General features: G+C 43.6%; 1 protein-coding gene across 5 annotated transcripts in view; it reads left to right on the top strand.

Annotated features, from left to right (window-relative positions):
* DENND1A (DENN domain containing 1A) overlaps positions 1-12,643 on the top strand; it is a 214,957-nt gene extending 202,314 nt beyond the window's left edge. For 3 of the 5 annotated variants that reach the window (XM_040606507.1, XM_040606506.1, XM_040606505.1), the window contains 3 exons: positions 6,669-6,797; positions 9,253-9,508; positions 10,421-12,643. In XM_040606507.1, coding sequence (XP_040462441.1) covers positions 6,669-6,797; positions 9,253-9,508; positions 10,421-11,743 — 1,708 coding nt within the window. In that variant the 3' untranslated portion in view covers positions 11,744-12,643. The remainder of the gene's footprint in view (positions 1-6,668; positions 6,798-9,252; positions 9,509-10,420) is intronic. The other 2 variants (XM_040606509.1, XM_040606508.1) reach the window with 1 other exon arrangement.
* Positions 12,644-17,491: the final 4,848 nt, after the last annotated feature.

Raw genomic sequence — 17,491 nt, 5'->3', positions numbered from 1 at the left:
AATAGCAGCAGTGTGGAGAGGGTGCTTCTCTTAAACTAAACTTCACCTAATTAGCTTAATTGCACTGGTTCCAAAACTAATTATTAGTCAGTTACTTTTTTCAGGTACTCGTGTGTGGGATAGGTTTGTGAGGAGCAGCTTTGGTTCAATGAGAAGTTTCTTTTTATATTTAAAACTAACGCTAACTTTTTGGCCTTGAAGTGACTACATGAAGGCTTCAGAGGTGTTTCCCAGCATCTCTGACTTCTTAGTTCAGACTGTGACTTTTGCATCCTCGTTCCAGCTGGTGGAGGCAGGTTGCTGAGGGCAGGGTGCCACCACCCGCTCCGCAAGCCGGACACCATGAACTCATTTCTCAGGGGAGCCTCTTGCATTTCTAATGTTGCGTGTCGTCTCTGAAAAGTAAACCACTATCTAGGCACCCTCTCAGTTGTTACATTTATTAATGTATTTCTTATTATAATAGGAAATTTGCATGTTCAGTTACATGAGTTAATTTTTTTAATATGTATAAAAGAAAAGCATTGTTTTGGGGGTATATGTGCTCATTTTCTAATCAGTCTTCAATTAGAACACAGGAGGCTGGGAGCAGTAACTTCAGAGAACACTGACAATATTGCTAATGTCTGTTGTTAAACCATTATATTTAGAAGAGCTGGTGAAAGAACTATTGTTTTCCCCCCTCAACATTTTCAATGATTTTTTTCTATTTCAATAGAAAGGGGTTTTTGTTTTTACAATTTTTTTGATAATTCAAAGTTGTGATGTTTATGATTCTTAAAAAATTTTCACTAAATCCAAAATGTGTAATTTAAAAAAAAAAAAAAATAGCTGTAAAGTAACAAGAAGAATTTGTAGGTGAGAGCTCAGAAAATGCTGGATTACCACCTGGGGCAATCCTGACACATGGGACGTGCCTTCTTAAACACAAATTAGTTGTTCACAGCAATAAGATGTTGCATTTTTAACAGATAGGCAGTTTTTTTGAGAGCTCTCTTTTACACCACAGCAAGATTTCCTATTAAATATAGAATAGGCTTCCAGAGTGCTCTAGGATCTGTCTTCTGTAAGTACCGACTAGCTGGCTTCCAGGGCATGCAGAGTGGGAGGAAATTAAAATAGGAAATCAGAGGGTCAGGCTCACAATTAACAGCATGTCAAAAGGCTCTTGGGCTGGCTAAACCCATGTCAGTGCTGCAGCGGTTCATTATGGCTTTCCAGAAGTCGTGTAGGACTTAGCAGAGAAGCTAATGGCTTTCCCGTATACTCTATGAATGAAAATAGACTGCAGCGCAGTAGTGGGTTATTACACTGAATTTGGTGTGAAGTCAGCGTGATGGCTGTGTTGAATGATACAGGCTCATAAAGCACATTAAATTCCAGTTGTTGTAACCAGGCTCTCCGAGCTCTGCCCACAGCAGTTGTGTACGGTAAAGGTTTTCCGTGGCATCACTGCAAGCCAGGATCTCCTTCGGAAGAAAGCTGAGCCAGCGAGTACCAGTGCGGACAGGGCTGGCTGAACCAGGGCAAACATGGCAGGAGCTGGCTGGAGCAGGCGATGCTGCTGTGCGGTGGCTCCCCTGCCCCAGGGAGGCTGCAGCAGGGGAGGGTAGGCAGGACGAAGGTGGCACCGAGGAGGCAGGTGCCCAGCAAGGGGGACAGCAGATGGGTACCAAAGGTGCAGAGCCGTTGGGTTTTGCTGCAGGCCATGCCAAGTGAGGCGCGTAGCACGAGGCAGGCAGGGCTGCTCTTTGGGAGCTCCGTCCTTCCTGGCTTGCCCGCCTCACCGGTGTGATGGTTTAAAAGAAACTTTAATTTTTGGGGCCTATTTCTGCTGTCTGCTTTGGAGTGAACCTGTCGAACGCATGCAGCTTGCCTTTGTAAAGGGATGTGATAGCTGCAGGGGAAATCGGCGAATAGATCCTTAGGACTGAGTAATAGGACAAAAATGTGAAATGACTTCTCGGAATCCTGCATCTAGATCTGTCTGAGAAGGCAGAGGTGTCATCCAGCTTGTTCCCACTTTGAACTCTTTGTTAATATTTCTGACTCCCTGGAAAATCTGTAAAAAGTTCATAAAAACTATAGTACAATTAATTACCTGCCTTTACTGGGTGTAGTGATCACAAGCTGTTGTTTCTGTTATCTGGTTGGATGACTTCAGATATGATTTTTTTTCTTGTTATAATTTAAAATATCCTTTATGCTAATGTTTTTGTTTTTCTGGAAATATTCTGCTCCTGTGAACATTCACAGTATACTAAAGTGAAACTTTAAAAATCAAACAGATACTTTAATATTTTTGTTAGCTCAGGCTTGGGTGTACTGAATATTCAGAACGCGCAGGAAGGAATTCCAGTGATAGGTCTGTGCTTTGTTCGGATGCAGTAGTTACCAGGTAATCCCCACAGTCCCAAGGATCCTATTTCATACTGCCAAGAAAAAGCCCAGGAGTCCAAATCCCTCATTCTCTTTATTTTACTGTCTAAGAGGGACAAATTCCTTATTCCCTAAGGCTGCTGTATAGCTATTCTTTAAAAAAAAAATATTTTTTTTTTAAAAAGAAAGAAAGAAAATTGGAAAGTCCCTTTTAGGAGAATAATGGCAAGTCCCTACAACCCCTTTGTACCATAATCTCTGTAATCTGGAAAAAGTAACACAGTTAACAAAATACACAAATTTAATTTTCCCCTAACCAAAATATCTTTTAAAATTATTACAGAATTCTCCTTATTAATTCCCATATCCTGCACTCACATTTTCTGTATATATTTTTTCTATCTCAAGTACATTTAGGTGTCAATTAAATTTGAAATATCTACATTTGTCAGCATTTCATTTTTGGCCAGTGTGATGTGCTGCTGATTTGTCCATGCATCCTGACACATGAAAAAAGCTCCTGAGATGCAGATCTTCCTCATTAAAAAAGAAACCCACACTATCATAATGGTACGCAGAGCCATGGAGCGCATCCCCAGCTTTATTGCACTGTGTTTCTGACATGATATTTAAAAAGGAACAGCCACGGCTGTCAGTACTGTCATATGCTAGTGCTAACCGAAGACATGTTAAACTAAACATTAGAAAGAGATCAGCAAGTCATCTGCATGGTAACTCAGCTAAGAGATTAGGTAGGCAGGAGCTGGTGCAGTCATGTGGAGATGATGAGGGTTGTAGCTGTGACGGACACATCCTTTTTTCCCTCTAAGACTGCAGCAGTGCCTGCCTTGTAGCCGGGCTTGCTGTGACCTGCCTTTTCAGAGACAGCTCTTTGTGTATGAAATCCTAGCAAGTGGTGGGTGGCAGACTGCAGGAGAGTTGCCGAATTGGGTTAATGAGGGAATAGGCACTTTTTTTGGATTCCACTGCCTCAAGCTAATAAAAAATTTAAACTTGGACAATTTTAGATTGTTCATCCCTTACCTTGGACCAGCACAGCTTGCAGAGCACACCAGCAGTGAAACTCGAGCGGTTTCTTTTTTCTAATTATGAAATCCCGCTTTCATTTAAGGACTCTTGCAACAGCAACAAAACCGGTGCATATTAACTTGCTATATATTTAATCTTATTTGCACCGAGCTGCACTGAAGTGCAATTGATGATCTAACCAACAAGATCCTATCTTATTTCTTCATAATTTGTTCCCAGTTTCCTTAATATGTGCACACAGACACAACACGTTTGAATTTAGCATAGTCTGAAGGCAAACAAAAGGTATCGGAGGCAGTGCTGTAAGGGCAACTGTACCAGTACATCTGTTATGTGCAGTTACCAAACATTCAGTGTATCGGCAAGATATGTGGAAATTCAATATCACTTTTGATTTCTGGAAATAATTTTAGATGTTCTGGACTCATGTTAAAAGGTAATTTACTCTCCTTAAAAGAAAAAGACGTGTGTGTAAGTTCAAAACAAATATATTTAAACTGTTTATGATTTCTGATTTATTTTAGGTGGAGCCTTTTGTTAATGTAAATTGAAATTTCGGGGTAACAATCACTTTAAAAAAAAAAAAAAAGAAAAAAAATTTATAGCAAATTTTTCCTAATGCAGTGGCACCACCTCACTTTCCCTGGATGCCTATTATAGCAGAAGAGAGGAAAAGAACAGCTATGCAACAGCTTTAATTGGAGCACCACAGACTATGATTTAATGTTATCAGATGCATCCACTGCCACCACTATTTTAGACTTCTTATTAATGAGCTCTGACCTAATTGTGAATAAACATTTATTCACTGTGGCAGCTTGGACCCTCTTGAGCTGTTGGTTGCAGTGTCCAACTTCTGGTTTTCCGACCTAATCTTTTAGACCAATTTTCATAAACTTTATTATATAGTTACTTAGTGAATGAAGCAAAAGAAATAAGGGAGTGAAGGCTGATTATGAATTCAAGTGCCACTAAAGGCAGTTTATTAGTACATCTGTACTATAAAGGCAACAAGCCAAATTCTTTCTTATTCTACCCATGTTTTTGGTCCTGTTGTGATTTCAGCATATCCTCATTTTATCTATAACACACATAGCGGTGTGACACATTTGCATTGCTCTACAATGTTGACAGGATTGGGACCTATCCTTTGTTCCACATGATGAGGCTAATTCTGCTTACACCAAAATGAATTTTATTCTGGACCTCAGTAGCAGCAAAATTAGGCTTCCATCTCAGTGGTGTATTGCTTTGTGTCCTTCACAATGTGCATTTTGATTCGCTACAATAACGAGGATATTATCAGGGATATGTGGTTGGTAAAATGAAGATGTTTGGGAAAAGATCTCATCCAGATGGCTAGAAACAATATTTGCTTTTATGATCCTGGTGATCTCTTTCCCATTATTCTAGTGATGTTGGGAAGAAGAGAAGGGACCTGTAAATGATGCTGGCTAGCAACATCCACCATGTTCATCAGCCTGTTGTTTGGTCCAGGAGACATATAAAGGTGGTTTATAGTGCTGTTGAAAAGAGGTTTTCTTGGGGTGTTTTTTCATTTCCATTCATGCACACTTGGATATGCCAGGGTGCAACTGAAATGGGGAGAATAAATAAGAGATGATACATAACACATAAAATTTCATTATAAGTGCATATACTTTTGGTGGCTCTACACAATGTTGTCCTTGAGGTTTAGTAGATTGAAAAGCACTGGGCTGTGGTGTAGAGGCCTCTGATTAGTAGTGGTAAACATTGATGTGCTTTTACTGCTCTCAGTTACTTGTGAAGCATTTATCTTAACATTTTTGTGAGAATATATTTTCTGTAAGCTGTTTTGCCATCCAGAGCTTTAGTGTTTCAGAAAGAAATTAATAGTGGCCCCTGCTTCATACTTGACTAAATATTAGGATGTCTTAGCATTGCAAATTAGGCAGTATTTGAGGCACAATAAATTTCTTTGTACTCTTCAACCTGTTAGTTCCAGTGTATTTCTGCTTAAACACCCTGCTCCTGTACTCTTTCCTTTCCTACTAAAGCTGATAGTGCATTTAATTGTTTAAAGCAGTGATAGCTGCTTCTGAATTTGCTCCAGTGGAAACAGTGACTCTTAGAAGCGTACTCATTATACAGCCAAGAGTTGTTTACTGAGGTTTTGGTCAAAGTGGAATGAAGCAACTGATAGCTACTATAAATAATAGGAGAAAAAAAGTACCATGAATTCAGCAAGCTTTAAATATTTTTTTTTATCTGCCAACCAGCGTATGTTTACCTGGACCTGTATAGGCATGCACAGTTAGTTTTACATTCCTAAAAATTTAGGCATTGTCTTCATTAGGTACAAGAGCAAATCCTGGAGACCTGACCTCTGTGTGTGAAGCAAAGGTGACCAATATGTTCTTGTCAAAAATCTGGTGAAATGTTTTTGGTGGTGATTGGGGAGGTTTTTTGTTGTTGTTTTTTGGGTTTTTTTGGTTTGTTTTTTTTTTTTTTTTATTACAGCTAAAGTGTGCTTCCAGAGGCACTTCTGATTTTCAGTAGTTTTCATCTGAAAGGATTTTTGTTCCAGGCTGCTGTTAATGAATTCATAGTGTGATAGTTACTGTCCTGTATGTAGTAGAAACTAGCTTGAGTGCCTTTTTGCCAGACTTTGCAAGTAGTTAACCACTGAGTAAAGAAACATACACACCTTACTTGATGAACTGTATTTCTTATAAAGCCTTGGACAGTTTTTTTTTTGTTCTAGTGTGAAGCAATTACAGATATCAATAACAGATACAAGTCGGAATTGTCAGCCTCAAGTCAGCTTCTCTCATATACCAGACTAATGTCAGTCTAAATATCTGTGAAGCAGAGGTAGAGCTACTATTTGTTAGCCTGTAGTTGGAGCTCAGAGAATCTGAGGGGCAAAGATGTAGTTCTAAAGAACAAAAAGACGCCCAGCTCTCTGGGAAATGTAGTGGGGAGAAGGTGGGTTTCTGCGTTGGCTTCTTTTGCAGTGTGGGTGTGATGGCAGGTCTCTGTGCACTGCCCGACTAGACGGCACCCTAGGCGTTTTTAGACGAGTTGTGTTTTCTGCCTGAAAAACAGAGTTCAGCGTTTACCTGCAGAGCTGTTTGCGGCAGCCATCAGTCACGGTCAGGAGGGGTTTAGAGCCTACAAATCGCTCTGTTTCTCTCCCCCTGGAGCTTTGATTGTGACAACCTGGTAATTTCCTTTTCTCTTCCTGTTTCCCCCAGCCTGGTAAAGCCTATGCGACACTATACAGTCTTCCTCTCTGAGGACTCCTCTGATGATGAATTTCAGCAGGAAGAGGATCCTGTCTCTGGCTTCTCTGAAAACTTTTTCTTCTCTGCTCCTTTTGAATGGTCTATGCTTTATTCTTTCGATGTATTAAGTCAGTCTTTGAACAGTGGTTTTGGCATTGGTCAGGGCGCTTGCTGCTGTACTTGGGATTTTGGAAATGCTCCTGCACTCTGTGTGGCGCCTGATGAATGTTCAGCGTTTCTCCTGCTTGTTTGTTTTGGTATTCAGCGGCATGCAAAAGCCTACTCCTGCATGAAACACTACACAGCGGTGCACTGCTTATGGTTTTATACCAGTTCGAGCTCTGTGGGATGTGACCCTTCCACTTGCCCTTTGTTCCAGTGTGCTGCCTGTGTTCCTCTCCAAACCTCCCGCCACCCTTCCCTGTGCAGCGCTGGGTGTTCCTCCGGCATTGTCCTGTGAGCCTTATTCTGGTGCAGTTACCAGCTTTTTGTAGTTTCACTTGCTTGATCCCAGTCTCTGTTCTGTCAGGTACCACATCCTCAGTGACCATGGGGAGCTGCCATGCAGATGTTCCGAAGGGTTCCGACTACAATCTGACCTAAAATTATGCAGGGAAGAGGGAGGAGTTTGTTGGCATTACTCACTGTGCTACTTGTATCCAACTTTTTCATTTGTAGTGGGTTGTAAATTCCCAAACCTCTGTAAGTCAGTCTTGCCCAGTTTTGGAACAGGGTGCTGAGCAGCTTGGCCACGCTGCCCGCAGAGCTCCGCGAGAGCTGCGTGTTCAAGCCTGGCTGCAGCACTCTGGCACCTGCCCGCGGTGCCCGTGTTCGGGAGCGAGCGCAGCCTGTCCGCACCTGTCCCGTGGCTTTGGGATGAGGGTGACGCTGTGGCGTGGAGCACAGGGCACGCGGTCCCACTGTGCTGAACCTCTTACCGCGTGTTTGAACATACCGACCCCAGAGGGCAGGTGTGGCTGAGGCCTCACGGAATGTCATCCCACGGGTTTGTTTGTTCCTAGCCTCACCTGCTCGGGGATTTCTAGGAGGAGAAAGGGAGATAAACTAGAATTACAGATAAAACTAGAATTACACTCATTCTTTAGTAAATGCAGTTACTGGCTTGACCAGAACCGGTAGGAAGAGGTGCCAGGGTAGTACTGTGAGCCACTGATCAGGAATCTGCCTGGTGCCCGATCCGGGCAGTTTGGGGTGCTGATGCCTGGCTACATCTGAGCAGCTGGAGCCTGATGGGTACAGATGGGTTAGACTAGGCTGGAGAAAGAGGCTGCCAGTTTGAGAGTGGAGGCTCCCCCAGTGCTAAAATCCATTGTGTGATGCAGAAGCCAGGTTCCGAGACCAACAGGGACGTGGCTGCTGACACTCGGGCGGGGGGAGGCAGAGATACAGGTGCAGTGGCAAAGAGCCAGAAAAAGGCTCCCACACTTCTGGTTTTGGGATGGAGGAGGCCAGGCCACTGAAATGGTTTGTTTGCAGAATATTTCTGGGGCGGGGGGGGGGGGTTGCAGCATGATCTAGTGCTTAGCAGATGAGCACATGTTGTGTGAGAGACTGGAGATGTGACCAAGACTTGCAAGATCACCCTCCTCCTAAGGACATGTACCATCAGCTGTCTGCCTTGTCCTTGCATTATTATCTTGTGTTGCTAGCTGAATGCCTGCTATTTATGTGTTGATGAATGAAGTAAGAAAGATGAGTCCTTTATAAATTTGCATGATATAGATGTATTATAATAAAATAAGGAAAGAGGAGGAGGATTCTTCCATCGTGTATGTTTTTGCAGGTCTCAAAAATATTTTCTTTTAATTGAAACCTTGTTTAAATGCCACAGTAAAACTGGCTGCCAGTCAAATGCCAATCACCACAGATATGTGTGGCACCTCTTGTTATTAATTGGATGCGCATTATGCTGCTGTGCTCTGTACACAGAACCAATATGCAAATCTGCTGGTGTTCATTTTTTTGCTGAGGTATGTGCAAGAAAAGCATCCTGCTAACTTGGCCTTGGCTGTAAATGTAAAATAGGTGTCTCCATAATGGATTGTGTTGTTTCTTGATAAGATGACACCAATGTAATCATTGGAACTCTGCACAGTGTTCCCAATTATTGCAGGAAAACACTGAATTATGTTCTGTGCTGAGTTAGCTTGAAGGAAGAGAATGTGAGTGCCTGCAAAACACAGGGTCCTTTGCAGCGTGCTTTGCTGGGGGGAGGGAGAGCTGGCATCCAGTCATTCCTGCTGCAAGAGGTCCCTTGTCAGCCTGTCTGTTACTGCATGATCGCAGCTTTCCTCTGAGTACTTCCCACTGACGTCTTTTTCCTTTCTGAAAACTCTCGAGTGCCCAGTCATCTTTGTATGTCCTTCTGCCCTTGGTCACATTGCTCACACGCCTGCTGTTCGCAAGGCACTGTAAGCTGTATTTCGCCACCCAACAGCTTTTTATAAAGCCATCTATCTCCTTAGTAAATACTTGTTTAAAAAAAAAATTCCAAAGACAGTCATTTGCAACATGATTTTTGTTTCTCTCCCAGGCCTCAGCCATACCGGGCCCTGAAAGAATCCGATAGCGCTGATGGGGAAGAGGCAGGGAGTCCCGAAAAACCAAAAGAGCTTCTGCCCGCCAGCCCTGTCCTCTCAAGCAAGGCCACAGAAATAAACCTCCTTGAAGACATTTTCCCTAACTTAGAAGTAGAAACACAACCTCAGCCTCTCAGCCAAGCTAAGAGCCTAGAAGACCTGCGGACTCCCAAGGAAGAGGGAGATCAGCGATGCACGTTCGATTACCAGGTTTGGACTGGGTTTCACGTGTGCTAGGGGGGTTGGCCCAGAACTAGGGCTGGCTGTCTTACGCCCTTCTCTGAAGAACATTTTGATACTATTGGGTAGGTGCATCCATTTTCCAAGCATTTGTTAATGTGTTTCAAAATTAATTTCTGAATTAAGAAATGACTGGAATGGGACTCAGTTGTAAGACAGTAACTTTTTCCACTAAAGCTACAGCTTTTACTTCTAAAGGAGGAAAGATTTGCCCTGTTCCTCAGAATCTGTTACGTCCATTGGCTGTCACACACAGTTATCTTTGAAGCTGATGCTCAGCAGGAGAATGAATACCTGGGAATTTCCAGGTCCCCTCCAAACTGCGTGGTTTTTAAATGATTTTCTTTTAATCTGGCCATTTGGGTCTAGGCATCATTTGAACATTCATCTGCATTGTAGAAGAGAGATTCTTTATGAAGAACTTCACTGAATATATGCAGCTTATAAAATACCAAACTAGAGCAGACTCTGAGATCTTCATGTGACATGAAAGAAAAGAATGTAATTTCTACCTTATAATAATATTTAATTTGGTGTTATAGCCAGATATTTCATTTGACAGCTTTTTCCATACAGCAATTAAGGCTTTTCACTTTCTGCACCTTAGATACAGGTACGTGCTCCTTACTTGGCTCACAATAGATGCCACAGTGTCACAGCTGAACAACTCATTAGAGGCAGAGCTGGAATTAAAACTGCAGAGTCCTGCTTCTGATTGCCTGCCTGCCGGCCGAGGCTGTGTGCTGCTGTCCCTCTCCAGTGTGCGCAGCCTGGACGGATCCCCTTCCACTCACAGCTCAGAAGCCTGCCTTCACTTTAAGCTCTATGTTGTGAAGAGATGAGTAAAAGTTAAATTCTGATTATTTTTATGCTTTCTTGCAGAGAATGGATCTCGGTGTGTCTGAGAGGAACAGGATTGTGCCAACCATGAAGCTGTCTCACCCTTACAACAAGCTGTGGAGTATGGGTCATGACGACATGGCTATTCCTACCAAGTATTCCCAGAGCTCGCCAGAAAGGCCCTTGACTGTCCTTGGTAACATGCCGCCAATCACAAGGAGACCCCGGAGCAGAGACAGCATCCTGGCTCCTGCAGAAAAGGATGAATCAAACCCTGCCATTCAAGGGAACATCACCATTCCTAGGCCACAGGGAAGAAAGACTCCTGAACTGGGGATAGTGCCACCACCGCCAGCACCCAGGGCTTCCAAGCATCAGACTCCAGCGGGACAAGCAGAAATTCTCACCACCCACGCTACAGGACGTAGCCATTTGGTTTCAGATCTGATCCCAGAGCCCTTTGGAGTTGGTAGTGTGTCCTTAGACCCCGAAATCCAGCAGGCTGTAAATTATTCCTCTCATCCATCTCAGCTTTTGTCCAGTGCTACCAGCACTGCTGAGATGCTCCAGCCTGTCAAGGTGAAGACAGAAAGTACAGGTAATGAAAGCGACTACCTTCTTAATCTCCTGGATCCATTAAAAACGGCCAGCTGGCAAAGCAGTGGTCCACAGCAAGGTCCCCGCAGCCTGCAAAGCTCAGCTGCTCCACCTGCTGCAGCTGGCTTTGTCTCGGTGGCAAGTGACTTTGTGCCTCCTGCAGCTGCACCATTTGTCCAGCCACTGGGTTACCCTTCCCCAGCACCACCACCTTTTTTACAGCCATCTCCTAATCCATTTACACAGACAGTGCCAGGAGCCCTTTCAGTGTCTTTAGTTAGACCCCCAAGGGGCTCTTTCACCCCCTCCTTAGGTCATGCGTATAGCTCTAGCTTCATAACACCTAATTCGAGCTTCTACCCACCACAAAGACCTCAACCACACATCTCAACACTATCCATGCCAAACTTGTTCAGCCAGGCTCCCGCTGTGCCACCAGCTCGCTCCTTACTGCTGCCGAGCCACAGCCCTTCCCCAGCAGGCTCTCTGCAGCCGGCGTGTTTAAGTGGTCCTTCCAAAACCAGAACGTTACAGCTGGACCAGTCCAGCTCAAAGGTAGATCCCAAGCAAGCACTAGCTTTCCTGTCTAATGAACCCCCTTTGATCCCTGCCAGGCCAGCTAAGGGCTTAGAGTCAGTGTTACTGTCCTCAAAATCTGAGGAGACAAAAGATCCATTTGAAGATTTGTTAAAAAAGACAAAGCAAGACGTGTCATCCACACCAGGTAAGGTTGAACAGCTCAGAAAGCGATGGGAAACCTTTGAGTAGCACTCCTGATGGCCTTTTGATGTCCCTTCGGAATTGACAGAGGGGTTTTTTTGTTTTTTTGAGCCAGCATAAAACCGAGCATTTCTTTTATGGAAGGCTGAGCCAGGGATAGCTGCAGGACCATCACTGAGCTGCAACTCGCACAGGAATTTTTGCCCAGAGTTCAGAGTCCCCCCATTGTCCTGGTCCCTGCAACTGCTTCCTCACTCTGCACCACTGAAAACCCCCAGGATTCTTGCACTGACCAAAGCAGGACGGTAGTTGGTTTTGGGTTTGGTTTGGTTTTTCACGCATAGCTTTTCAGACAGTACTACTGATGCAGAAGTTACTCACCCCCTTGTATTTTCAGTCCTTGGTGCAGACAGGAGTGTGACACAGCGCATTGCACTGGTGTTTTCTTCCTGCCTTTGTTGGGTTTTCCTTGTGTTACACACAGCCGCTGTGGTTTGTTTTCATAGGTGAAGTGCAGCAAACAAACCCTGACTTGTGGGCTGCACTGAATTAATCCATTAGGCTCTTTATTATTTTTTTTTTCTTCCCTGTCTTGAAATGCAGACGTGCATTTAGCTTACACTCTTGGGTGAGCTTTGGTTGCAGATGTTTGATTTCCCTCCCCCTGTACACTGACATGGAGAGGTAACAGGGACCTCTCTGCTGCGGAATGGTCGTAATTCCTTGTTGTAACAAAACCACAGCACAGGGCAGTTGCTCAGGATTTGGTCCTGCATCTCTGTTGGGAAACTGGAAACACCAGCAATTGTTTTCTTTTTTTTTTCCTTTTTTTTTATTTGTTTGGTTTTGTTAAATACATCAGAAAATAGAGGGCATAAAGAGTATCCTAGTTCTTATATATGTGTATGTTAATATTATATATAAATATTATAAATGGCAGTATATGAACGGAATGTAACCATTTCTTACTTATTACAAACAAACAAAAGAAGAGAAAAAACGTGGTGTATCGAAGTTCCCAGCTCATGAGTTGAAGTTAAGCGCCAGCGCGCTGGCAAGGTGGCTGGGGCGCAGCGGGATCCCAGCTGCGGTGCTGGGCCAGCCGGGCAGAAGCGTGGAGCTGAGCTGAGGGGGTGCTGCAGTGCTGGGAGGGCAGCGCACCAGCTGCCTGTCACTGCCTGACTTCAGAAGCGCTAATTGCTACCTTGAAGCAACTGGGATTTCACTCTGGTCCGCAAGGCGCTCCGCGCCCTCAGCCTCTGTCCCACTGTGCTGCGAACCTTGCTGGCGTGACAAGGCAGTAACTGGACCATGAAATGGACTGTGAGGTCACGAAGAACAAAAATGCAATGAAAAGGTCAAAGGGTACGTTCATTCAGATTTTCTAAGACACTTGTCTGTGGCAATAGTATTCTCAAGAAATTTCATCTTAATCTTAGCATCCTTCATAAAACCTGCTGTCTTTGCAGTGATTATTTTTGTTTTACTTAAGTGGTGCTTTTTTGTTTTGTTTTGTATTTGGGCACAATCTGATGTAGAATGTTGCTCTAGAAGAGGTAATCACATCACCACTGAGCCTTTGATAAAGGAAATCGTTTTGGACACATGGGGAGATTCTTGTAAAGCTTTATCTGATTTCCAATGTATCTATTTTATTCATATAATCTTGGAAGTTTTCTTACTCTGGTGTATGGAAATGGCTGTCTATGCTTTTGAGTCTGTGCAGTACAAAAGAAAAATACTCTTAATAGCTGAAATGCCAAGTTTGGGAAAGACCTTAGTATTACATTAGTATTATATTTCTGTAAAGTACTACTACTCTGACAAGCCAATCAGTTGGATTTGTATTTTCTTTTTGTGTTGGAAGACAGATGGTTTTAGTATTGCATAGTAAAATATTTAAAGTCTAAGATAATAGTTCCATTTTATTTTATACAGTTCAGAATATGAATGTTATATATGAATTCAGTCTGGAATTTCAGATCTTTGCTGTGAGCTAGGTGATGAAGCTTTCTCAGTGATGGTGGAGATGTACAGGCACCAGAAAGCTCTGCATACGACATGCCTTCTGAATTTCACATAATCTTTTTTAAAATTTTTAATGTCACACACTGATTATATACTGAGTAGGCCTGTTATGCATGCTTAACTAAATAGAAAAATGCTCAGGTAATTCTGTATCACTGCAAGTCATTTTCCATCACTGGTTATTTTACTCTGCCTATGTTATAGAATATTTTATGCAGTTGGATTTTTAGACAAACAAGCACTCTTGGATTATTTTTTTAAGTCAGTTTTGAGGCACTGAAAAGTATTAATGCTTAACATAAATGGCATTAATCACCCTTCACTTCATTTTGAAGGGGCAAGGGGGGAGTTTGGACACACCTCTGAGGTCCAGGAGTGCCAGGCAGCACGATCCTGGACTTTGTGACCTTCCTCACTTCTTGAATAGAATTTGCAAGCAGGAGACTGGTTTACATGCTTCTCGTAATAAACTGCCCTGTCCCTAGGGCAGTATCTAGGCTTTTTGTCTTATTTAATCTCAGGAATTCCTTGTGTGATTCATTCCTAATAGTACCAGATGTAAACAAAGTGTGCTTGTCTGGGAGAGCAAGCTTGGATGTAAACCGTTTCTTTTTCTGATGTAGAAGTATTTTTGATGTTTTTACTAACCAAGTATAAGTGTTCCTGCCATTATTGATCAATGACTTTATATTCAGCTTTGTACATTTTCCTCTACACGCCATACTTGTTTGCTTGTGTGGTACTGCTTTGCTTATTTACAGATGCTTTCTTCCATTAGAAACGACTTTTATTTAAAAGAAAAAACAACAAAGTTTCTGATGCATCCGATGCTGTACAGATGGTAAAACCATTTTTGTGTCTTGCTCACTCATTAGGTTAGAAACACTCTAGACACTGGAATTGGAACCTGTCGAGAGACACAAGAATCTTGTTGCTGAAGACCTTTCTCTCGTTACCTTACATGCACGTGTTAATTATGAGGCTTGAGATTTCTCTGCACATACCAGGGATTTTTTTTCTAAGCTTCAATGAACGGTCTGTGCTGCTTAGATATCCCCCCTGCCCCTTTTTTATGTGTATAGGAAAAAAATCAAGCAGATTGACATCTGCTCAGTTTTCTTTCCAGTTAGGAGGCTAGAGTGACTGCATATTTCAGGGGAAATTAATGTCCCGTTACCAGCCATAGGAAACCACCGATTCTATGGCACCCTGAAGAAAGGAGTGTGCGCAGGAGCATTCCTTTTGTCAGCTGGGAATGTTTCACACTCTTGTCTTCCAAAGAGCGTGTAAGTGACAGCTAACTGTCCTGAACCCGGCCCAGCTGCACTGCGGGATTTATTGTGGTCTGCCTGCGGTACTATTTGTGTGTGTGTGTTTTGCTTCTTGCACACTTACCATCCAGGCTTTATGATCAAAGTGATTTTTCCAGCATCAGCAGATCAGATTGGTCAGTAGTGAACAAGAAGCCTGTTAGTTGCTGCTGCTTAAAACATCCAAGTTTGGGGAAATCTTTTTTTTTTTTTTCCTTTTTTTTTTCCTTTGCTACCAATTGTTGGAAGTTAACAGCTTTAGGTAATTAAAAAGTGAACAGTGAGGAGAAGAGCTGCTGCAGTCCCACCCTGTCCTTGGGAACAGTAAAAGCTGGCGGTGGCAACGTGAGACAGACTCTGGCCCATGGGAACCGTGGGTTCCACTGTGGCTGCGCACCGTGACAGCCCTGCACCGTATTTTCGAGTGGCTCAGCGGAAGGGCATCACAAAACAGAAGTGAGCTTGTGGTTCTTTTGTAGCACGGTAAAATTAATTCCCCGACGAGAGTTACAAGCTGTTGCAGAGCAGGGGCTCTGTGTAACCTCGCCATTCTGTTACTCAAAGTATAAAGATGGAGCAAGGGTGCTGACATAGGCAGAGCTCACCTTGTGCTCCGCGTGATGTATACGTTCCCTGTGGCAAGTTTGCTTAGGTTATTGCTGGGAACCTTGTTTGTTTTCCCAGAAGGTTTGGGAATTGCATTCCCAGGGACACCACCTGATTGTCTTGCCTTTTTTTTGGTTTTTTTTGTAAACTGAATCTGTCGTTAGTCTTGGCCCCGACGCTCCAGCGCGCACTTTGCTTACCCATCCCTGTTTCAGGCTTACTGGGTTGTTTCCAGCGCAGCCGTTACTGCCGCAGCCCAGTGACCGTTACGCCTGGTGATGTGGGCCCCCGGCCCTGCGTGGCAGCGGAGGGGATGTGCGGGGACGCGGAGCTGGCCATACTTCTAGGAGGCGCGCTTGTCTCTGCGTGTAGGCTTTGATTTCACTGTATGTGGACATCCAGTTCCCAGCAATTAGAATTCCTTTAGTTCAAGTCATTGATTCCCACATTCTAATTTCCTTTCTGTCTGCTGCTCTGACTGGGGCTGCTGGCGCTGCGCTGGGTCCATGGGACAGTGTTCCCACCAGGAAGGGGCTTCCAGCTTGTCCTGCAGCTCAGCTCCCTCCCTTCTGCTGGAGGCTGCTTCTCTTCCGCCAGAAGAGGATTTCTGCTGCTGCTCAAACCCGTCCTGACTCATGCCACAGTGTCCACCGGCTGTGGGATCGTTCATGGCTCTGACCACAGTCTGATTTGTGCTCATAAAATGAGGGATGAATGGTAAAGTGTAGCAGCACAGGTCAACAGAGAACGCAGCAGGTTCCAGCTGCCCCTTGTGTGTTTCTACAACGGATTGTTCCTGGCTGCTGTGTTCAGGCCTGTGCTTAGAGCTCTGGTGTGTGACAAACAAAAATAATCAGAAAATTAATGAGTTTTTAACTGTGAAAGAGTCATTGAGGTTTGCCACTGTGCAAACTGTGTGTTACAGACCAAACCCAGCCATCTAGACATCGAGTTACTCTTTGGAAAAAAAAAAGTCACAAGTCAAGGTAACTAGGTCTATTTTTAACCAAATTTTATTGTAAATTTCATTTGAAGGAAATTTAATTTTTTACAAATTACAAAATTTACAATTACAAAAGAAATCAGGATCAGGATCATTACCTACAGCAAATCCAGTTTTGTGAAAAAATATATTCAAAAATTAAATATCAAAAGAAAGTTAAGTTCATTATTGAAAAAAAAAACAAACCAACCTTTCATAAATTATCTTGCAGAAATGCTCAAGACACTGACAAAGTATTTTAACACTTTTTCTAGTACTGGCTTTGGGTGCTTGAAATAAAAACATCTGCTCTGCTAATTCTGTAAAGCGACGGAGCAGGAGCTTTTGCGCTGACTGCGGGGAGCAGCAGGGGATGCAGACAGACGCTCTGCGTGCGCTTTGCTGGTTTGTAGATGTCCGCACTGTTGTGGGTTTTGTAGCTTCTTGTTGCCTTTCAGGGTATTTCAGTAGCTCAGTAACAGCTCTTATGACACAAGTCTGGTTTTCTTCTCAAAATAATACAGGCTGGAGTAATATTGGTTCATTTAGATCCTGTTGCTGCCTTCATTTTTCTACAATTTAAACACAAAAAGTGGAGTGGAACTAGAAGTTTTCACGTACATGCCCCTCCTGGCAGGGACCTGGTGGTTAATCAGGTCCGTGTTTTGTGAAATGCCAGAAAGCTGTAGGACTATTACAGGTCTCTGTGGGGTGAAGAACACCCCTACCTTTGCCTTTAGATCAAGGCCACACAGGGGCTGCGGCAGGACACGAGGGGCTCTGCCCCGGGTGACTGGCCCAGCCTGCTGCTGCTACCTGGGGTCTGCGCCCTTTCTCTCCAAGAGCCAGCCCGTCCCTTAAGGCGGGGGA

This window comes from Falco naumanni, chromosome 9, assembly GCF_017639655.2.
Source record: "Falco naumanni isolate bFalNau1 chromosome 9, bFalNau1.pat, whole genome shotgun sequence".
Classification (NCBI taxonomy): domain Eukaryota; kingdom Metazoa; phylum Chordata; class Aves; order Falconiformes; family Falconidae; genus Falco; species Falco naumanni.
The sequence above is the reverse complement of the archived record's forward strand: the minus strand, read 5'-3'. Positions and strand labels throughout refer to the sequence as shown.